This window comes from Barbus barbus (genome assembly GCF_936440315.1).
Source record: "Barbus barbus genome assembly, chromosome: 28".
NCBI classification, from domain to species: Eukaryota; Metazoa; Chordata; class Actinopteri; order Cypriniformes; family Cyprinidae; genus Barbus; species Barbus barbus.
The window spans coordinates 3,896,796-3,920,341 of record NC_136756.1 but is presented as its reverse complement, the minus strand read 5'-3'; the positions used below and the strand labels follow the sequence as shown (position 1 = coordinate 3,920,341).

Here is a 23,546-nt window from a genome sequence, read left to right as displayed (position 1 = left end):
CAATCCTCTCTATATGCAAAGTATGCATGTTGTGGAGGGCCCCCTTCCTCCCCTTTTTTATTTTGGCCAGCGGTTATGAAAACATGAATGTTCCTTTAATGTGGTGCGCTGTCACCCTTTCTATGTAACATCCAAATCAGTCAAATAATGTATCGTGACTGTCATATACAGTCTCCATGTCTTTTTTGCTCGATACTAAAAAACGAGTTAAAAGCGCACCGAGCTGCTTTTTGCCCAAGTGCTTTCTGTGTGTGCAATTCGCCCTTTTTTGTATATGTCAAAATGTCAGTCTTGGTGAGTTTTCACTAAACACAGTTATGTCTTAAGGTGCCCCTATTATGGATTTTTGAAAATGATATTTCATGCAGTGTGTAACACAGCTATAAGTGAATAAAAACATCCTGCAAAGTTTTAAATCTGAAAGTGCACCGTGTATAAAGTTATTGTTAGAGCCCTGCACGGGCCATAAATTTAGGCCCTAGCCCGGCCCTGGCCCGAGACGCCCGAGATGCCCACGTCCGACAGCTCATCAGAATTACCGTCTTTTTTTCCCCCTTCTCCTAAAACAGTTTATACTACTGTTTCGGCTATTAAAATAGTTCAGTTTCGTGTGTAATGGCAAAATTATTATTTTTATTAAGTTAATTTAGAAAAACGTTTGGAGCATTTTTGTTCGTTAAATAGCCTATAATTTTTTGTTTTTTAAAGTAACGACCAAGCGGCCAGCGGCATGAGCTGATCATAGTCTATGTTTGATCAATTTAGCCTTCTCATATCATCACGACTTGCCTAAAATAAAATCTATAGATATACTAAAACATTTCAAGTATATAACAATGTTTAAACGTTAAACCTGCTATAATAATAATGTGCGCTAGCCTATATGTACGTTTGTGCGGAGAGTGGAAGCTAAAGCGCGTTCTACAGGACATGGAGGCACCAGCGCAAACACTTGCATTGCTTTCAGTGGAAACAAATTAAAATAGCCTACACCGTCTTTTTTTTTTTTTGATAAGAGTAATACATAATTCGGACCTGTAAAGGGTCTACTTGTATTTGTTTGCACTCACAATGCCAACAAAAGGTAGTTATTTTATAAAAAGTGAACCGAAGCTGAGCGAATACATGCCTCACAGACATGATAAAAATATCTATAGAAAGCTTTAAATGATCACTTAACAAAATAAAAAAAATCGAAAGCAAAAACTCTTTTATTATAATCTTAATCATAATCAATAAAGATGCATTTCTCTCTAAAGGCGCGTCTAATGAGGAGACGGTGACTCAGAAAACATTAGTTTATTAGTAAATAGTTCAAATATCTCCTTACTATTTCCCGCAGACACATTCATGGTTATGTTTGCTGGGGTTTTGCAGCAAGCTTTAGCCTATTGCATGCATTTGAACGCAAAACTATTCAGCTGCGCTGAAGTCGCTTGTGCACCTGCTGCTGCTGCGGGACACTAAACACCATCGAGCTGCTGTCAGTCGCGTGGTCTCGTGTTGTCTCCACCAGCGCGGCAATTTTTTTCTTCACTAATCGATAGATGTCTACAATATAAAAATGAGGAAACCCAAAACAGGCCCGAGGCCCGGCCCGCATCTGAACTATGACGTGGAAATTGACCCGAAGCCCGGCCCTAGAGGCGTAAAAAAGTCGGGGCCCGTCGGGCCCGGGCCGAAATGCAGGGCTCTAGTTATTGTCTCTCAAAAGAAAGAGTCGACTCTGAATCATTGAAACGAGTTGTTTTTAAAATGAATCCCAAGCCGTTTCACGTTGATGTCAACATGAAACATTAGCATATTGCCCGCACACTTGTTGGTCTTTTCACGTTGGTTTGAATGAAAATGCTAATAAATTTTTTGCCACTAGGTGTCACTTTTGGAGCGTAAAAATAGCTGTTTCCCTGGTAACGCTGTACAACAAAGCAGCACTGCCTCACAAACACTGCTTTAAATGAAATCGACCAATCACCGCAGATTAGCGTCACGCAGAGGAGAGGTTTGGAAAAATGAATCGTTGAGCGAATCGTTTGGGAGTCGTTGAGCAAGTAAGGTAAAAATAAATGCATATTATAAGAAAATGAAAGTGTTTTTTGACCTTGCATGCATGTCAATCTGTTGTTGGGGACTCCCAAAACCAAAATACAATTTTTTCTTTACCCATAATAGGGGCACTTAAGTGAACATCAACGGTTTGGAAAGTAGCCAAATTGAATGCTAGTCAGTATATTAGATCTGTGCATTCCGTGACAGCATCCTACTGTTTAAACCTGCCACTGTCTGTCATCATCTGTTAATCAAACAAAAGAAATGGACAGAATTAATCACTGCTCTTCACTGAATATTGTTCATAACTTTGAATCAATTTATGTTTAATTTTTATGGTGAAGTATATGCAGTGATTTATTTGTACATTTGATTACTTTAATCAATTTCTGTATAGTAGGCTATTATAGGCTAATTTGTTTATATTATTTGTATATTTTTTCTTTTTTTAATTACATTTTTTTTTCAGTTTAATTCTACTTTTTTTTAATTCACTGTTGTTTTGACAGTGAAACTGCTTCCGTCAAGCTTTAAAATGTCATACTGTACAAATAACATCTAACTAAACAGGAAAAGCATGAATAAAACAAAATTGAAGCATATAAAAAATAAACTATTGAAACATGAATAAACTAAAGTGCTGCATGCTAAATTTTAAATTACAAAGGGGGGAAAAAATAATTTTTCACACAATGAAGGTTAGAATACTGACCAAATCATATAATTTTGACAAGGACGGAGACCAAGTATAAAAAGAAATGAGCTTCCTAATCATAGCTATGACGCACTGGTGGGCAAATTCATGTTTTTCTCCAAAATGAACTCTCACCTAGAGGAACAAAACACTACAAGCCGTAACAGAAACGCAAGGTAATTATAATATGCTTCTTGGACAGCATCATATTATAATCATGCAGGTGACAGAGATAAAAAATTCAAAATACAGCCCTGATGTTCTCCACAGCACCCTGCTCGTGCCCTTGGCATGCTCGTCTTCTGACTCCAAACATGACACGGCACCTCAATCATCGTCTCATTGGGATTTTACGTGGAATGAAAAGGAAAGAAGGCACAGATATACAAACGATACAAAAGCTTTGGCAGACATCCATACACACGCTCTCTGCTTTCAGTTAAATGTTGAGAATGGCCATGTTTGAGGAAGGAAAGCTCATGTTATCGGTCAAAGCTACAGCCCAGCACAAAGCGTTTGTACAGAAGACAAACTGAAGGCCAGATGAGCAGACATCCAGCTCTTTCCACGAACACGATACACTTTGGTGTAGAGGCACAAATCTCAAAGTCTTTTTCATGAGAACTTCTGGATATATAGGATGAACTATTATCATATCATTTAAATCAAATATCTAATCATTTGTAATCATTTACACCGTGTCCTAACTACATGCGACGCGATAAAATTCCAGTGACAAGTAATTTGTGTGTCCACACCAGACATGACGTGACAGAATTAATCAAATATCACAGCCAATCAAAGCGTGTGTGGGCGGAGCCTCTCTGGAAGCGCTCTGCACTCGCAACGAAATGGATACGTTTATAATCTAATTCATAAATATAAAAGCTTTTTAACATCATTAAATGTACATACTGAGTGACTGATAACATCTTTGTCATGGAATACACTCGTTGGTTCGCAGTGAGTTCACAGTTTTAACATACATATTTGTTTTCATTTATTTTCAAGATCTGAGGTAAACTATCTGTTGCTGCTTTCAGTAAAGCTATAAGGTTACGCAAAATTATATTTAAACTCATATTAGACACGTTTAACTTTGAATAAAGCATATAATCACCTGAGATTATCTACTATCATATAGTTTGTATGTTGTTGTTTCAGCCGCGACGTTGCGGAAATAGACACTGTTTCTAAATTAGAAATTTTGAGTGTCGCCATCGCGGCTAGTAAGGACAAAAACTCTGATTAACTCGGAAAACATAGCTTTTATCACGTTTGCGCCATGTAGTTAGGACACGGTGTTAAGACCTTTCTACATACAGTATGGAGGACAGCGAGGTAAATAATATTCTTTTGTAGTTTTGACTGCATTTGTCAAGCTTAACCATTCAATTCTGAAAGAATAAATGATCAAACAAATATTTTCTTTACATTAAAAAAGTAAATATAAGTTCATCAAAATCTACAAGCCGAAATTTGCTCCCAGACTAGGAGCTTTACACCCTACTGAGTGAAAGCTTTATTTAGGATTTAGGAAGTCTGCAACCCTGCTACCTATGATTTAATTTAGTGTATTTTATTTCATATTTATTATATTTTTAAGCTGCATTTTAATTGTAGACTGTTGACATTTACTTTGACCTCATGAGGCTAACAACTACCATTTTACGGAACATTACGAACCTCTTTTCCCTGAATACCTGCTGTTTTTTTAAGTTTCAGACCCTATTTTGTACCGTATTCATGGAAAGTGCCATCTGACATGAAGATGGACATGTAATGGCTGAGAATGCCTGATGATCACTGAATGAGTGTGTGGATGAGTATTGGATGTGAACATGACAGAAATGCAGTACAGAAAAAACAAAACAAATCATGAAAGAAGAGCAGAAAGAAACAGGGGAAAGGGAATTATGAGTAATAGAAGAAAAGTAGAACAAATACAAACAGATGGACATAGACACGGGTCCACTGAGGAATCTAGTGCGTGGTTTGCTACTAGATTTATAGGTGATTCGCTCAGATGTTTGGTGGTAAACGGTCCAGCCTGTGGAGAAATGAATATAAGAGGGAGAGAGAGAGAAAGAGAGACAGGTGTAACAGCCGACACAGGCAGCGATCAGATCAGTACCCCATCAACAAGCATCATATCAGCAACACACCACAACACTGGTTAAGCGTCTCCGAAAACAGCGGTTAATGTAGATGTGTACATGTGCCTGTGTGTTTCTAACAATGGGAACAATTTTCTGGAATCCATATAACAGGTCACAGCCCTTATGCATCACTAGACAATTCCACACATGAAACCCATTTAGGTTAAAGAACTGTAAAACTGCCATATTAACCATTCAACTCCAAGAAGATTAGCTGATTTTACTTGTAACTTACACCATTGTGATAGCATTGAAGACTATTCCAAATTATCCATGTCTACTGGTGCAAATTTTTTATTTTATTATTACATTTTTTCCTGTCACTTCACTGCTCAAGAAAGTCCTTATAAAGTGTAATCAATAATATGTTAACAATAATATGCCTGCCGATCAAGTGGGTGTGGCATTGCATACAATGGTGGTATTGCAGGCGTAGCAAGCTGATGTCCTTAAGGATATGGACGAAATTACTTGCTTGACTCCTGAGATGAAGAGCTCAGCCGAACAACTGAACTGCTTTAAGTCAAGAAGCATATAGCTTGCACGATCTGTCGTTATGTGACAGGGTTGGTGGTGACAGAGAGGCATCTATGGTTCAACCTCACAGATATCCATGAGAAACAGAAGTTGGCTGGATGCTCCTGTTGCTTAGTTGGGGCATTTTGCCAGTGCAGTGAATGCTACTGTCATTAGGTTTCACCCTGCAAAAAAGTAATCTACTGCTTTTCAGTAAATGATTCCCCCGTGGGTTCCTCGAGAGGAGCCAAGAAGCAGCCAAGTAGTCTGGACTACCCCTAAAAAGGACTGGAGTCAATGGCCTTGCTCAACAGTACACTTGTGCCACGTAAGCACATCTGAGGCTGGCAACTAAGGCTTCCCTGATCTATAGGGTCAAAAGGCCCCTCTTTGGAGAATTGTGTCAAACCGCTAAAGCTTCATTGCTTTTCTCCTCACTGCCCTTGAGATTCTGTTCTGCTAGTTTCTCTGTGTTTTGCATCTTGGCAACCCAACAGATCAACAGCTCCTCACTCATGTTCTGAGCAACAATGCCTTCAGAGCACAGGAGTCATTCCTCGTTTACAATTATGTGCTTACAAAAAGCGTTGCCCCCATGGGTGCATGCTGGGCCACTTATATTGAAACAGGCCATATGTTTTGTGACAGGTTTTTTGCGGAAGGCCTGCAACAGACAGAGGCATTCTATACTTCTCCGATCTCATGGCTTTCACTATTCTGTGCACTGTCAGACAATAAATTTGGCTCATATGGGCCTTAGCATTTGCATGGTCGACCAAAGTCCTCTTCCACAGGCTTCATCTGTAGAACCATAGAGAACCATCTGTAGAACTCTTCCATAGAAAAGGGGTATAACATCCTGCCTGCCTAATTTCAATGGATTACGCTCCACAATGTTAGGTGTCCTGGTGGTTCTGATTATTTTGCAGGAAATGTAGTCCAAGGTAGAGAAAGTAGCTATAGATTAAGTGCATCCATCTCAAAAGGAATCCAGTTTCTACAGCCGTGTTGACGAACAGCGGTTTCACTCTAATCCTAGACCTGCATCTACTGAACTTTACTATTAGAAAGTGCAGTTTCAGGATGTTGACTCAGAGGCACTGAAACACAGGAAAGCAACTCCAGGGCATATGTGCTTTAAAATACCTTGACGAATGGCTGACTTTGATAAGGCTGTTCTCGGTCACCAACAGAGGCCGGGTCTGAAGATAAACCTTCAGAAGGGCGTTTTATTGCTGAGGAAACAGAGTTTTTCCTGGGATAGATTTGAATTCACGCATCATGCACAAATGCGATTTGTCCATTCGTTTCGCCTTTGTCGAAATCAATTTCTGTAATTCTGATTCCTGGAAGTTTGTTTTTCAGACTTTTGGGTCTCGTGGCAGTGGCTTCATCAATGGTAGCACTGAGTTGGGGCTGTTTCAGTGGTGCTCAACAGCTGAGGAGTTTGTCCGTGTTGGCATCCTCACTGCACAATAAGGGTTAAACCCAAATGCTACTGGACCCTGTTACCTTGGAAACATCCCCGGTTGTTGACTCTAGTGGTACCTTTGGGGTGGATTCTGTTGACACAAGAATTATGACAAACGTTTATGAAGGACGTCCAGCCTACCGAGTCCAAAGAGGCCATCATCTCATGTGGCACATAAATGGAGATGATGCCACTTTTGAGCCATTTTCTTCTGGAGAATTGACCTATAGGTATATTAAATATTTCAAAATAAATATGTAAAAATACAGATCACAATGCAAACAGGAGAAGTCTCATGTTAAGATCATTAGGATTGCAATGACAACACTGTTCATGTACCGCAGGGTAAGATTAAATGAATTTACATTTAACCAGTTTAATATGGGGAGGCACTGAAATGTAGACCTTCGTTTATTTGTTTTTGACCTACACTGTACATGACGTGAGAACAGTTCACTATTTATGCTTGTACATTAGCATGGACTCACTAACTTCAACGTTAGATTTAACCAGAGATATCTTGCTGAAGCACAAGATGACATTAATGTTCTGCTTGCGCAGATGAAAATAGTAAATTAATGAGTATGACAACCAGAAAATGAACGTTTCATCTTCATTTGGATTGGGGTTGAATGCTTAGGGACATTTTTGCTCTGGTTTGTTTGAGTTTAGGAAATGTAATAAAATAAATTCCATTGCCCATCCTCTCAGGATACCTGGAATCAGTGTTAAAAGTACCCCAGGCACATCATTTTCCATTTTTGTAGCATAAACACCATCAAATCAAAGCTTCGAATCTTCCAATGTTTCTCTATGGCGCTGAAACCTAAAGATGTCCGAGTTCTGATCCCTGTTCTGATCCCTTCATCCTCCAAAACCTCTTGGGGTAATTGCTCTGGCTTATGTGTGGCCGATGACCGGTCTATATGCCTTCCCGTCATTAAGTCTGTCGGTTCGTACGAGAGTACAGGAGACATCTGATGTCGGCACTGTTTTGGCCGCCCCACATACGTTTTTCAGATCTGGTGTGTCTCCTTCAGGAGATACAGATCCGAGTGGAGTCACTCTCCCAGGCTCGGGGCAGCATGTGGCTGGAAATGTGGAACACTGGAGTTTAGCCTTTGAACAGGAGACTCTGGTTAGTTCTGGTTTTACGTCTGAGATTACTGAGACCATATTGAATACAACAATTCTACTGCCCTGTTCAGACACAGTATGAGCATAATACAATAAAATTAAATAATACAATTTAATTTCTTTTGCAATCTTCAGGTCTGTACCGATATTCTCAGTGTGCTTGAAGTCCAGGCTCTGATTAGGCCACTTAAGAACTCCATAAATTAGAAGGTGAAACTTGAATCCAACATGATGTCCTGAGCAGGTTTTCTTCAGTATCTTCCTTATTTTTTGGGGATTTTGCATACAGGTGACTGGAAACCATAGACGAAGATGAAATCATGAAATGACATGAGCCGGATTCAAACTTAGGTTGCTGCGTAAGCACCACCGCAAACAGAGTATGTGCAGTTTGTGCCACATCCCTGGCACAAAGTATTCATATCACAGATTACACACGACAAATACAGAAATTTTGTGGCAATGACCCAACTCCTTGAAATACATAAGATCAATTGATTTTCTGCTCACATATGACCTCAAAATAGAAATATTTATGGCAATAACTAAATGTGTGAAAATGTCTACTGATCCATAAGAATGAAATCATGTCGTGTGACTGAGCCATGAGGCAGCCGTTTAAATGTCACATTCTGGCTGACTCCATTTAAACGAAGTAAATGAGTGGAGCGCACATGAGAGACTGTGAAAGTTGGCAATAATCCCATGCGTGTGAGTGAGATATGCGTGACAATAAAAAACATAGGAGGAGAAAGACATGATAATCTAGAACATGATACAGCATTCAGAGAGGCAACTCTGACACCTTCATCTTCTGCATATCAACTATAAATGACTGTCACACTGCAACCGAGCCAGGCAGCATGCGTCTTGAGCAATAAATCATATGGTTTGGTTTCTATGTGTGTTGATTAGGGCAGCTCCAAACATTAAAGTCTTGCTTCACATAATTGTATCAATCATCAAATATGATGTGATTGGCCGTGATTATGCTACTACATGATGCATTTGGCTTTCCACAAGGCCAGTGGACATTAGACGTTTGTTGCACTGTGGCTGGTTAGGGCATCGGCAGATACATTTACAGCAAATATGTACAGCAGCATATGCTTGACAGGCTATTGTAGATCACAGCCGTGTGAGTGTGTTCACCTTGTCGGGGTGGTGTGTGTGTGGTGGGGCCGTAGATGTTGTCAGAGGACAGAGAGCCCTTGAGTGAGCAGGGCTGCTGAGTCTGGACTGGCTCCAGCGGCTCTGACACAGGACTCAGAGTGGCTGTGCTGGATCCCACAGAGCTGTTACCCAGAACCGAGATCTTGACCGGAGACCCCGACACACTGGAGCACGTCTCCGCTACAGGAGAACACAGATGGTTGACGGTGACAAATCTGGCCTTTTATAGTGTGATTTGCTTAGAGAATCCAACTTTCATATTGGTGGATTTAAAGTTTAAAAGAATTTAGACAAGTTAAAATACAAAGTTGCACAGGTTGCACAAAATAGGAGTAGACTGCATATCTGGAAATAGTATTATTTGTACAATTATTATTATAATTACTTTGCCAAGTCAAAACACTGATCTACAATTTATGCTTCTACAGTATCTCATTCTAGAGCTTCAAGCAATGAACACCAAACTTGGCACAGACCTTCGGACTGTTCAGACTATATCTGCTATATATTTTCTAAATGATCAAACTTATAAAATTCCTGTAACAGATTTTCAATCAGGGCTGCGCTTCCCAAAAGTGTCGTAAGAGCTATTGCCACCAATGGTCTCTATGATCAACTTGTCTCACAATGTTTTTGAGAACTGCAGCCCAGGTCCAAACCTCTACTGAGGGGTTGAAAACCATCATACAAAATCACTATTACCACACACACATATACACACACTCACACTCATACCTAAAGCGAGGCAGTTGAAACAAAAAAAATCACTAATCTTAAAAGTTAAACTTCGACATGAACCACGTTCTGCACCGTTGGTGCCTCAGACATGAATAATTCCTCAAATCATGTGTCTTGTTGGGGAAAGCTGTACTATTACTATAAGCAATCAAATGGACAATAAAATGTGCACTGTGGTGCCAAGTTTTGCAGACCAAACCTATGCACTTTCTTTAGATACTAGTTACATTTCAAATGTACTTAATTTACATTAAAATGTAAATTATTCCCTATTCAGAACAGAAGCCAGAAAGCATTCTCTTGGCCATGTTCCTCAGGGGTCCAAAATATAGTGGTACCCCCCCTTAAAGCTGGTACTCCGGCTCACACAAACTCTCGCATACATACTAGAGCTGTTGCTTCGGTTGTTCCTAAGCTGTTGCACCATGGGATTGAGCAGTCGGCTTCCCTTCAGCTTGTGTTTGGAGGCTCTGCGGCGGCGGCCTGTAGGCGGCACTGCATGCAAGAAGCCCACGCTGGGAGGAACCGGTCGACCTAACTGAGAATACAGCTGCTCGATCTCTCCTCTCTGATGAGCCTGGAGCTCGGAGATCTCCTTCATATGCCTGCAGATACCAAACATTGTGTTACGGTTTTCGTTCTCTTATTTAGTGAAAAGTCTATATGACAGGTATTATGACGTCAGACAAAAACGAAAAGTAAATTATTACAATTATTAAATAGCGATGAAATATAAATGTGCGCTGATGAATTGTCAGTGATGTAAAATACTTGAGTAATTTTACTTCATTACTGTACTTGAGTATTATTTTGGGGTATTTGTACTTTATTCAAGTAAAATTTAAACTGACTACTTGTACTTTTACTTTATTACATTTCTCAAGAAAAAAAGCTCAACTTTTTATTTCAACTTTAAAAAAATGCTAAATTTTTATTTTTTTGTGTTCCACTTTGCTGCATTTTAATTGTTGCTGTCTAGGTGGATCTCCTTTTAATCAAACCTGTCTGACAAAATATTTTGTTCAGTGTATTTTTAAGCAATTTTAACTGTACATTGAGAAGATGTTTCAACATGACGAAACAAGAAATTGTTTGACTAGGGTACTTGTACTTTTTAATACTCAAGTACAGTTTGAAGTTGTACTGTTTTACTTTTACTCCAGTATGTTTTTGGCCAGATACTCATAATTTTAATTGAGTAAAAATTTCACTGAGTAACTGTACTTTCACTTGAGCGTAATTTTTTTGTTTTTTATCCCTTATGAATTGTGCATAAGACCATGAACCTGTATTAGGAAATGAAAGAGGGTCAGTGGTGGTAAACCATGCCTCTGTGAGGCAGGTTTCACTGGAGCTCTTTGATTAGGTCAGTTTCTTTACTCACTTCTCTCTCAGCATCTGCAGTTCTCGTTTCATATCAGCATCCTCAAACTCAGAGTCGTTATCACTGCTGACGTAAGCAGAGTGAGCGTGGCCGCTAACAGAGGGGGTGTGTCCATTCACCAGAGGACAAGGGGGTGAGTCGGAGCTTTGGATGCTGCTGCTGTGGCCCGAGCGCCGGAGGAACGCCACCGCCCGCTTCATGAAGTTCCCGTCGCCTGACTCTGACGGGTCAGGAGCCAGAGACGAGGGCTTAACGCTCTGATCCTCCTCTCCGGTGTCCGAGGACAAGCACTGCGCCGTCCCATCCACTGACAGCGAGCTCTGAGCGCAAGGCATTGTGGGTCTGGCCTCTGAAAAGGAAGTAGTTGTGTCCTGAAAACAAAACAAATGTAAATGACAATGTCAGACTCTCGAACAAAATGTATGCAAATACCTAAAAATAAACCAAAAATAATTATTAAGTATAGATAAATAAATAAAACATTTTAACTGATGGATTGTGCTTAGAATGTAATATTGTACCTTATACTGCCTACTACAGTATATGAAACAGTAACATTTAAAAAAGTATTGTTCTACATTGCTGTCACATGACTTTATCATGTTACATGTTCAATCCAGTGAGTGGCATCCTTTTAATTGACTTATGTTGCATTTACTATCCAATTTTGGGTAAAAATGTCTAAACTTCTGACAGTATAATCAAATGAGTAAAGAAAAGGAGCTGTTGAATTCCGACTGCCATCAATCTCATGTCACACTGAAAGGTCAAGTATAGTCTACACATTTTGACAAAAATATATGTAGTAGGGATGCACCGAATGTTCGTCAACCAAAATTATTCGTCCAAATAAGTGAAAAGACTGACATTTTTATAAATTTTTACAAGGCATGGATTTGACAATGCAATATGTGCGACAAACATCTTCCCCCACCGACAATCCCTGCCAGACCTGAGATTCGAACCCGCAACCTTCGGGTCACAAGTCCAACTCGCTAACCATTAGGCCTCGACTGCCCCATGTGTAGTGATGTGCCGTTCATGAACGATTCATTCAATCTGAACTAATCTTTAATATGACTCAGGAACGACGAGCCCTCTCAGCGAGCGTGTTGACTGCGCATGCGCAACATCCTATTAGTTCTTTAGGAAACAGAAATGATTAGTTCACCTCTTGAGTCGTTCGTTCATCCCATGACAGCCCCATAGACGCTATGTAGTCTGTGCCGGAAAGAGAAATTATTAGTTCACTTCTCGAGTTTTCGGGTTCTGAGTTGTTCGTTATTTTGTCACATGATGGTGGTATTGGACAAAGAAATTAGTTAATAATTCCCAACCTTCCTTACAAACTCGTTTACGGTCACATTTCTGGTCTCAAATTGTAGCTTTTTATTTCTCATAATTTAATACATTTGTGAATTTCTGTCATGATGGTTAACATTGAATGTGGTAATGAAGAGGCTTTAAACTTCATCCGTATGATGAGGAAAAATCACTCTGATACAGCAAATATATATAAAATAATAGCACACAATATGTAATGTTTGTATTTGTTGTAAGATACTGAACCGGGAAGAGGGCGCATAACAACAGAATGAACGATTCGAACCCGAAGACTCGAGAGATGAACTAATCAATTCTGTTTCTGGTACAGACTGCATCGCTTCAGTTTATGGGGATGTGACGTGACAAAAGAACAAACAATATACTGTAGATTGGGAGGTGAGGGAAACTAACAGACTGCATAACCTAAAACAATGAATTAATCGTTTCTGTTTCTCATAATTTGGCCTTGGTTGCATTATAGTTTTATTGCATTAACAATCTTATTCGAAACATCGTTGTGGAATTTGACTATTAACGTAACATTTTAATAATATTCTGCTGAAATGAACAAAATGACTTGAAAAAAGATTTGCTCATTTTGATGAACGAGATTCAAAGATCCGAGTCAGTAAAATGATCCGATCTTCCCATCACTAGTTCAAAGTGTCCAGTTTTCCTTCTTTTTTGTCTTTAACTGATCCCAAGCCTGATTCAAGAAGGGGGTCTCAAAAATGGCCAAAAAATATTTTTATTTTACTAATTCTTTTTAAGTTAAATTGTGTTTTGTTGGTATAATGTCTGCTAGAATGTTAAAAAGTGTTAAATAAATATTTTTTAATTGTTGTTTTGTCATTGATTTTTCTTTGAAAAGCAAGACAAAACTGTAAAAAGCAAATTTTTACTATTTAATTTATGCAATGGTGAAAAAAATTGGCAAAATACTCAGGAAAAAAAAAAAACGTGTTCAGTTTCAGCTTTGGCCAAGAATTTTCATTTCGGTGTTTACTGTGTACATTATACTGTAGACCTTGCGCAAACAGTATGAGTAGTATGCCAGTATGCCATTTCAGACATACTGTACCCTGCACTTCAGACAAACCTGATATAAGTCAGGAGGTGCTGAGTAACGGTTGCTTTGTAATTTTGATGTGGATCTGTGTCCGTTCTCGATTACAGGAACAGCTGCAGATTCAAGATCAATCACATGATCCTCACCATCGTGAGAAGACACATCTGAATCTGTCGGCACGATCTACAGCGCACAAACACAGAACGCTGTCAAACTGTGACCAGTCATTTCAGAGAAGCATATAACTCGTAAACAAACAAACAAACAAACAATCACTGATAACCTGGAAGTGGCTCTTGGATGTGTGTGTAGCAGAAGTGGCCCCGGAGTCTTTTCTTGTCAGAAGTCTTTTGAAGGCTGATCGACATTTGGGGGAAAAAGAAAGAAAAGCACAACAATAACAGTTGTTAATTGTGACAATTTCTTGTAGTCTGCAGTACGTGTACATATCTAGAATCTAGAGCCGTTTTCCCACCGTTTTTATAACAGTTCGGCCCGACACGGGGAAGAGCAGCTGAGATTAGCACATTCACACACACAAACACACACACACACACTTTCACTTACGGGCGACAGCAGAATCACTCAAGGTCCCGAGACTGTCAGACCTCTCTGGAATCTGTGGCTACAAAAAAACAGAAAGAAAAAAAACCCCTGAGAAATGCAGTATAACAAATGTATTTTTCCTACAGAATTAACATTGACAAACTCTCTTCAGAAAATAAAAGGACTGATGGTAACCACTTGACAGCTGTACAGTTTACTTGGCCATTTCTACTCTTCTGGTGCTTGTAAACAGGACAATACTTACACAAATATCCGGTTTTCAACAATAGATTGTTTACTGCAGAAAATCATGGGTAACAGGGTTCACAATTTGACACAGGATTTACTGTTATTCATGGAATAACAGGGTTGATGTACAAATTTTCTCACATTTCTCCTGTTTTATGCAGACTACATTGGCTACCTGTTCGTTTCCATATTCAATACAAAATAATCCTCATTACATTCAAAGCTCTCCATGGTCTCGGTCCTCAATATATCTCAAATCTCATACACACCTACATCTCTTCCCCTGCACTTAGGTCCTCTGAATCTGGACTATTACAAGTTCCTCGGCACAAACTAGTATTTGTGAATGTTGAATGATTGTAAAGTGTCCTTGAGTTTGTAGAAATTCACTATATAAAATAAACATTATTATTATTATGTAACCTCAGGTCTGGGGTTGACAGCCAAAACTGGTTTTTATGCAGAACTGGTTCCATTGAAGATAAAAGATTTCTTCTGAATTTCATCTGAAATATTCCGCAATGTGGATTCCACTATTTGATGGTCCTTCACCACTACTAAATCTACCACACCGTGGCAAGTGTTCCTCTTCAGGAACTCGAGCTGCGTCAGGAGACGCTTTGAGGACGCTACAGCGTAACCGCCTCTGAATACCAATGAAATCTGTCCAAAGGATGGGAGGGACGTCACGGGCGAGGTGACGTAATGACCAGCTGGTATAAAAGTACGTGCGGTGAAACCGGCGTCAGCTTTTTGTCATTCAGCAAGCACTCTGTGTTTCTGTCAGTCTTATTTACTGTTGTCTGTATTTAGCTATGGCTAATAAGAGCCAGTTTAAGGCTTGGAATATGGGAGAAGCGCAATACGAGCTGTATTGATACACACAGCTTGTGTGTGTTGGCGTTCCCCGCGGCGCTGCCCGCTTCCGCTGAGGCGGAGCAGAGGCGGCGCTCGTGTGGTTCGTGGTGGGATCTGATGGAGGAATCGGAGACGAGCGAGTCTCTATCTCCATCCTCACCTGTCAGATCCCATGACCGCTCCTCGAGTTCGGAAGCCCGCCTCGCGGTTACTTCCCCTCGGGCAGCGACGTCAGCGTTTCTCGTGTCTTCCTCCGAGGAGGTTGACATGGGAAGCGTTGAGCATGCTGCACCCACGCTGTCACCCCAATATGAGGAGCTTGTGGAGTGGCTTGTCGAACCGCAGAGAGGATTTTCTGTGGTTTCAGGCTCGCCTCCACATCCGAGCCTGCCTTTTTTTCCCCCGACCTCTACACTGAGGTGTCAAGGTCGTAGGGAAATCAATTCGGCCCCCTCTTGATTACTACGGTATGTGATGGGGACGAGTGATCGCGATCACAGAGCGATGCCGCGTGTGGAACAGCGATCTGTCCCATGACGCTGCATCGTCTCTGAAGGCAAGGGGTACGCGGCAACAGGTCGGGTTGGCTTATGTCTGCACGCCATGGTGGTGTTGCGGGCATGCCAGGCTGACCTGCTCAAGGAGTTGGATGAGGGCGGGGATTTCTCCCTCGCTGCTCTCTAGCTCACGGGGCTGCTGGGCGAGAGCAGCCCCTGCCGCGTGCTGGCTCCTCGTATAGGCAAGCTTGCCCCCGCTGGAGCGGGTCGGGGCGGTAAGAAGGGTGCGCGGTCAAGGACCTCCCAGCCAAGCAGGCGAAGAGGTCTTCGGGCCAAGAAGCCCTGATGTGAGTGGGATCAGGGCTTATGAGGGTAGCCCCGCTGGGGTAGAGCACGATTCACCGCAGCATACGATGCTCGTCTTCCCCCAGTGCCCTCAGGAGATCGTTCTGCCAACCCTACCACCTATGGTGCTGCAGGGCGCAGCGGTCTCCAGCGAGCGTACATCTCAGTCTCTTCCATCCGGTACCGTAGCGGAGCTGAGATGCTCGCCACCCCTTCGGAGGTCTCTAGAGCAGCTAGTTCGGTCGTTCCCTGCCGGTGCGCCGCTTACACCAGAGGCCAGTCTTGAGAGACTGGTTCCCTTAGTAGACTATTTTGCAGTGTGGAAACTACTGCCAAATGTGTCTCGATGGGTCCTGCGCACTGTAGAGAGAGGCTACAGAATCCAGTTCGATTCTCGTCCGCCTCAATTCAACAGGGTCAATTCCACGTTAGTGGGCCCTGAGTAGGCTCTGGTAATGGAACAGGAGGTACATACTCTCTTAAGGAATAAGGCCATCGAGGTGGTTCCTCCTCGCGAGAGAGTCCGGGTTCTACAGCTGGTACTTCATAGTTCCAAGGAGGATGGAGGATTGCGTCCTTTTTTTAGATCTGCATCATTTGAACCCCTCAGTCTGCTAGACTGAAGTTCAAGATGCTCAGGTAAGTATGTCAGATCAAGTCCGAGGACTGGTTTGACACGTAGATCTAAAGGACGCATACTTCCATGTCTCATCCTTCCCACTCACAGGAAGTTCCTGAGGTTTGCTTTCTGGGGTGAAGCTTACCAGTACCGGGTACTTCTCTTCGGGCAAGTCACTCACTGTCAAGCAGTTTCAGAGACTGCTGAGTCTGATGGTGGCTGCATCCAACGTGTTACCTATTGGCGTGCTGTACATGAGACCCCTACAGTGGTGGCGCAAGACCAGGGGGTTCTCCCTGAGGGGGGAACCCGCTTCGCATAATCAAGGTCACGCGGCGGTGCCTAAGTGCCTTGGACATGTGGCGACAACCTTGGTTCTTGTCCCTGGGCCCGGTGTTGGGAGCTCCGTGTCGCCGCGTACGCTAGCGACGGACGCATCCTTCACCTGTCGGGGAGCGGTCATGAGTGGCCGCCCTGCCCACGGTCTGTGGAGGGGTCATCATCTCGCTTGGTCAGCGAGATGCTGGCCGTTTTTCAGGCTCTGAAATACTTTCTCCCAGACCAAAGAGGTTGCCATGTGTTAGTTCGCACCGACAACACATTGGTGGTCTTTTATAGCAACCACCAAGGAGGTCTGCGGTTCGCGCCCCCTGTACAGGCTGGCGCACCAGATCCCTGCGTGGGCTATGAGGCTGAGCTCTCCTGGTTGGTCGAGCTGGCATTGCTCCCCTAAACTTTGAGGGTCACCTTGAGCATGCCGCTTCCTTCTGAGCGTCTGAGATCCCTCTCATGCTGAGAGTTAAGTGCTCCGCTCTCCAGAGCTCTGCCTTGGTAGAGCTAGCATTGCTCCCCTCACTTCAGAGGGTCGCCTATGAGCATGCTGCTTCCTCCCGTCTCTCCTGTTGGTCGAGCTGGCATTGTTCCCCTCAATTTAGAGGATCGCCTTGAGCATGCCGCTCCCTTCTGAGCGTCTGGGTTAGCACGTGGGAGCAGACACCCTGTCGAGGCAGGGGCTGTTATCTGGGGAATGCGAGGTGGTGAAGTAGATCTGGAGAGTGTTTGGCCAGGCTCAGGTGGACCTCTTCGCCACTCAGACAGCGCAATGTCCCCTCTGGTACTCTCTACGTCATCCAGCTCCGAGGGGCTGGATGCCATGGTACAGACGTGGCCGAGGCTTCGTCTATACGCCTTTCCCCCAATTGCTCTGCTCCCCGGAGTTCTGGAGGGTGTGCGCCGGGACGGACTCCGGCTGCTATTAGTAGCCCCGTTCTGGCCGGGCCGAGTATGGTTCTCGGACCTGATTTCCCTCCTCAACGGCTTTCCATGGGAGATTCCAGTCAGGAGGGATCTCCTCTCACAGGCAGGAGGCACCCTTGTGCACCCCCGCCCGGAGCAGAGTTAATTTCGTTGACTAAGACGACGACGAAAAATATTTTTTCTGTGACTAAGACGAGACGTTGACGAGCTAAAACTAATATCTGATGATAAAAACTATGACGAAATGTATGCGCGTCTTCGTTAACAAGACGAGACGGGACTAAAATGTTATTTGAGGACTACCAGACATTCAAAATACAGCCTATAGGCTAAGTTAACTGTCTTGTCTTTCAAAATGTGCGTCTCTGTCATTGGATAAGGGGCGTTTGCATATCTAATCTCAGTATGGCAGCCGCAGTGGACGGATAGGCTACCAAAACGCGAACTATAGCGATCTGAAACAATGTCCTCAGCACCCGAAGGGTTAGGGAGTGGGTGACCAGACGTCCCGTTTTTCCCGGGAGTCACAATTCATTGTCGATTAACTTAAAGTCAGTGAAGGTGCGATAGGCGGAAACGCACTGATAGAAGTGCTCTCTCTCGCGCGCGCTCCACTTCTTCAGTTCTCATACAGCGCGCGATCAGTTCTCAGCGCTCAAATACACACACAGCAGTCCACATGTCTCTCATGTAGAGTATCTCACGGAAATACAGTCCGTTATGGTTTAAGTGAGCTTAAACAGGTGGGTGAAAACTGAATGCATGTCAGTAGGCTATTACATACATACCTTCCGTCTTAAATGGACAGCATTCCTAATTATCTGTCATAAATGTTAACCAACAAAAGATGTTAAATAAATGTATACTTGTTAAGTAAACCTACTGTATCTGAAAAATGAGTTTAATTTATATCTCTACCAAAAAATGAAAATTTATTCCAGTTTTTCCAAATTCAATCCTTGATTAAAATTTCTCATAACTAAGCTTAATTGATTTGGTCTAAAGAGAGAAGAATTGATGACTGTTTTTGTTTAAATACTACATATAAAATAGCTACCAAAATAAATGTTGGTAACAGCAGTTTGACTAAAAGTTGACAAAAATGCAATGACTTTTCGTCGACTAAAACTAGACTAAAACTATGAAAGACTCAAATGACTAAAACTAGACTAAAACTATGAAAGACTCAAATGACTAAAACTAGACTAAAACTATGATCGACTCAAATGACTAAAATGTGACTAAGACTATTAAGCATTTTCGTCTCAAGATAAAGACTAAGACTAAATCAAAAATGCCTGACAAAATTAACACTGGCCCGGAGTGGTGGAAGCTTTGGGTGTGGCCCCTGAGGGTTGTTGAGACCATTCTCCAATCCAGAGCTCCCTCTACGAGGAGACTGTACGCCCTGAAGTGGAGACTCTTCAATTCATGGTGCGGAGATTGCCAGCTCGACCCAGTTAACTGCCCGGTTGGTACAGTGCTGGAGTTCCTGCCGGCTCGACTCTCCGCAGGGTTAGCCCACTCCACCTTGAAGGTCTATGTGGCGGCAATCTCGGCTTACCACACCCGTCTTGGTGGTCTGAAAGTGGGCAGACAACCCCTAGTTACACGTTTCCTCCATGGTGCACTGAGGCAGTCGGTTCGTGGATGCCACTCAGATGGCCTATGAGTCTTCTAACCTCCCCTCGCCATGGGAGTCAGAGCTCATTCCATGAGGAGTGTGGCGGCCTCCAAGGCCTTTCTCGCAGGCGTCCCTATCCAGGACATCTGCAACGCTGCGGGATTGTCTTTTATGGCCTAGACATACGAGCCACTCCAGGTTTCTGTTCTCTCGCCCTAGCTGTGCTCTGTTGGATACACACAGGGCAGGGACTTGGAAGTCTGGTGCTGTGGGTATCTCGTTCCCCAAAGCGTCTCCTGACGCAGCTCGAGTTCCTGAAGAGGAACGTCTTAGGTTACGTATGTAACCCCAGTTCCTCGAAGGAACGAGACGTTGCGTCGCGAGGCCACACTTCCGGCATCCCTGTCAGCGCTTGCTTCATTCTAGAAGCTGATGCCAGTTTCACCGCACGTGCGTTTATACCAGCTGGTCATTACGTCACCTCGCCCATGACGTCCATCCCATCCTTTGGACAGATTTCATTGGTATTCAGAGCCAGTTACGCTGTAGGCGTTCCCCAAAGCGTCTTCTGACGCAGCGTCTCGTTCCTTCGAGGAACTGGGGGTTACATACGTAACCTAAGACGTTTTTTTCTGAACTGTGAGTTCTCAGTCTGACTTAAATGAGATGATGTGAGAAAAAGAGTAGGATAAAGACAATAAGATAACACATCTTTTGCTCTTTCCCTGCTAGTTGCACATAGCAAACACACCATATATGTGACCAGTGTGGCCAGATTCATAAACGAATTAATCGTGATTTATGAATGAACTGCTTTTCAGGAGCCTGTTCTGTTGATAATCTTTCAAAAAGACTTGTGAATCGGTCCAAATGTGCTGATTCAGTTAAATAACTGAACTGACTGGAGTGCAGTTAATTACCACTCACATACATCTTAAAATAAACAGTGTGTTGTGTTTCTGAGACTAAAAATGTATTACCAAAAAAAAAAGATTTAACAAAACAACCTCCCTTACGAAGTGTAAAAGTGTAGTAGCCATGTTTTTTTGGTATATCGATTTCCATTTCTCCCTATAATATATAAGCAATATCACACAAGTAGACGTAAGATGTGGCTGTATATCAGCATGGCTGTGATTCGGCCGTAGGTAATCACAGAGTGCCAATATACAGCCATATCTCACATCTACTCATGTGATATTGCTTATATATTATAGGGAGAAGCATCCGGCCACCCAGTGTGTCCACATCGTCCAAATCTGTCCCCCTTTAAAAAAAAAGTGATATTGCGTTTATACAGCAGTTCAACGGAATGAGCGTGTAAATACATAAACAAAATAATAACGGAGTATCTTTAAAAGTCCTCTTTTGTCCAGAACTACTTTCTTTCACCACGGATTCAAATCTAAAGTTGACAGTTTAACAGCTGAGCCTAAGCCTCCGTTACTAATTCCAAAACTTCACTTTAGAACTAGTAACAAAGGAACGTTGAGTTACAGAAATGAACTGATTGTGCGGAAGCTCATTCATGAGGTTTGAATTCTCCGCTGTAAGACGACCTCATGCATAATACAGCACAGTGATTGGATCATAAGACTTCATTCTCATGAATAATAATGAGAAAAGCTTGGAAAACTGATGACGCAGACATGTACTCTCCAGCCAATGCAGTCAATCACCGCTCCAAATTAATGCATATGTCACTTTTCTTGACATTGGCTCAGCTTTACTTTTTGAACCGGAAGAACGAAATTGCTCCAGAAAATGAAAATATAACCACTTTTCTCTTAATAATAGACATAATGAGTGCTGTTGTTGTTTTCATTGATGTGCAACCTGTGCATATATCTTAACATCTCAAAAATGTGTTTTAGGGTTTCATGACACTTTAAAAGCTTATTGTACTACTGTAGTAAAAGCAGTGTATTATGTATTGTAGAGTATTATGAGAGATAGATGGCGAGTGTGATTTTCTGCATCTGATACAGCATTCATTCTTCAGATCAATAGGGATGGGTACCGAAACTCGGTATTAAATCGGTCTCGGGGCTAAATTATGAAAGACCGGAGTATCGATAAACTCTGACGTTATCGGTACTTCTGTCGGTATTGGAGAAATTAAGAAAACACACATACATGTATTGTTGCTCTCTCTCTCTCTCTCTCTCTCTCTCTCTCTCTATATATATATATATATATATATATAATGTCGCCAGCTGTTTTTATGTGCAATAATATTCAAACATTTGTCTATGATGCATTTTTGCTATGCGCAATTCAGAAGCCAGATCGCGCTCACGCGGAGGAGCTTCAGCACACGCAACATGAAAGTTCTGTTTAATTATGATAGAAGAGAGAAGCAACTATTCAAAACATCTGCACACAGCCTCACACTTTAGGCCTGTGGCTGTTATATATATATATATTTTTTCGATTTTGGCTTCCAAGGATTATAGCCGCATTGCTTCTAGCACAACTCCCTTCCCTTCATAGCGGTGCGGATTCGTTCCTCCGAACCAAAACTTAACATCTGAATCAGCTCAGTCAGTGATTGTTATAAAATGCCGTCTTTACTGTTGCTACATCGCAGGACATATTTGATAGTAAAACGTTGAAAGTACAATCTGCTGTTCCCCAGGCTGAAATGTGTGTGCGCGCGTGTGCCTGCGCGGCGGCGTGCTCCAAAACGGACAAGCAAAGTACACTTTGAGCTTCGGGCGCGTCGAAATAACACACAAAAATATGCCAAAAAATACACACACAATGTGTCAAAATGGCCGGTTATGAGAGTCTTCACTTTATGTTTTAAATGGATGAGAACAGTTGGGAGAAAATCCGATGCGTGTCAGTATATTGTCTTAAAGTGTCAAACTGGAGCTTGAGCCATTAATGTTAATCAAAGAACAAAATGCAAAGAGAAAATCACCCACAGCTCTTAATCTGAACAACGTTATAGCTTTAATAAACATAAATCTATCAGTACATACAGTGAAAACTATGCAGTGCTCATTTACATTTGATTACTTTTGTAACTATTACTTACCTGAACATTAATATTAGTAGACCTTCATGGAAAAATGAAAGCACTGTTTATTTCATTTCGTTTGTGAGTTTGTTTTATTGTATTTGTCAGTTTGTTTTACTTTGTTTCTTTGTTCATGTTGTTATTGTATCTTATCTTATGTATATACAACACTAAAAATACCTGCACACTGGTGCATTTACAAATTGATGAAGTGCAGGCATTTTTAGTGTTTTATATACATAAGATAAGATACTGTAAGAATATGAACAAAGAAACAAAGTAAAACAAAAAGTACCGATAAGAATACCGTTAAAGTACCGGATCGATAAGCAGTATCGGTAAGAGTAGTAATACCGTTAAAACCTTAACGATACCCATCCCTACAGATCAATCTCATATTCACAATAAAACATAAATTTTAATGTCCGATAGGCTCGTACTATCCTTTCATCTGTTAAGGGTGATCCCTGATAACAGCACTGCTCGGTGCATTTGTTGGCTGGATACAAGCTTTTTGAAAGAAATAATAACTTTCTTGTTCAAAACTGCGCTTTAGTATTTTTCAGTTTAAAAGTCTTTATGCTGACTCGTAAAACAGTCTCGTCGCCATCTAATGGTGGAACAATCTAATTAAAATCACCATCACGAACACACAGTTTCCTAATGCTAAATACTAATATTATTTATTGAATAATGATATTTAATAAACAACAACAGCCATCATAAAAACAACTAGGCAATTCAGTCAAAAGTACAAAGGCAGCGCTCTGATATACAGCACTGAAGTTACATAAACATGGTGAGATTTTG

At 41.8% G+C, this 23,546-nt stretch overlaps 1 protein-coding gene across 1 annotated transcript in view; it reads right to left on the bottom strand.

Annotated features, from left to right (window-relative positions):
- The window catches only part of LOC306848281 (serine/threonine-protein kinase WNK2-like), a 104,779-nt gene that overhangs the window by 13,796 nt on the left and 67,437 nt on the right, over positions 1 to 23,546 (bottom strand). Inside the window, exons 22-27 of the mRNA XM_079382736.1 lie at positions 14,284 to 14,341; positions 13,993 to 14,073; positions 13,747 to 13,880; positions 11,322 to 11,692; positions 10,325 to 10,542; positions 9,179 to 9,379 (exon numbers count right to left, since the gene is read on the bottom strand). Of these exons, the coding sequence (XP_079238862.1) occupies positions 9,179 to 9,379; positions 10,325 to 10,542; positions 11,322 to 11,692; positions 13,747 to 13,880; positions 13,993 to 14,073; positions 14,284 to 14,341 (1,063 nt within the window). The remainder of the gene's footprint in view (positions 1 to 9,178; positions 9,380 to 10,324; positions 10,543 to 11,321; positions 11,693 to 13,746; positions 13,881 to 13,992; positions 14,074 to 14,283; positions 14,342 to 23,546) is intronic.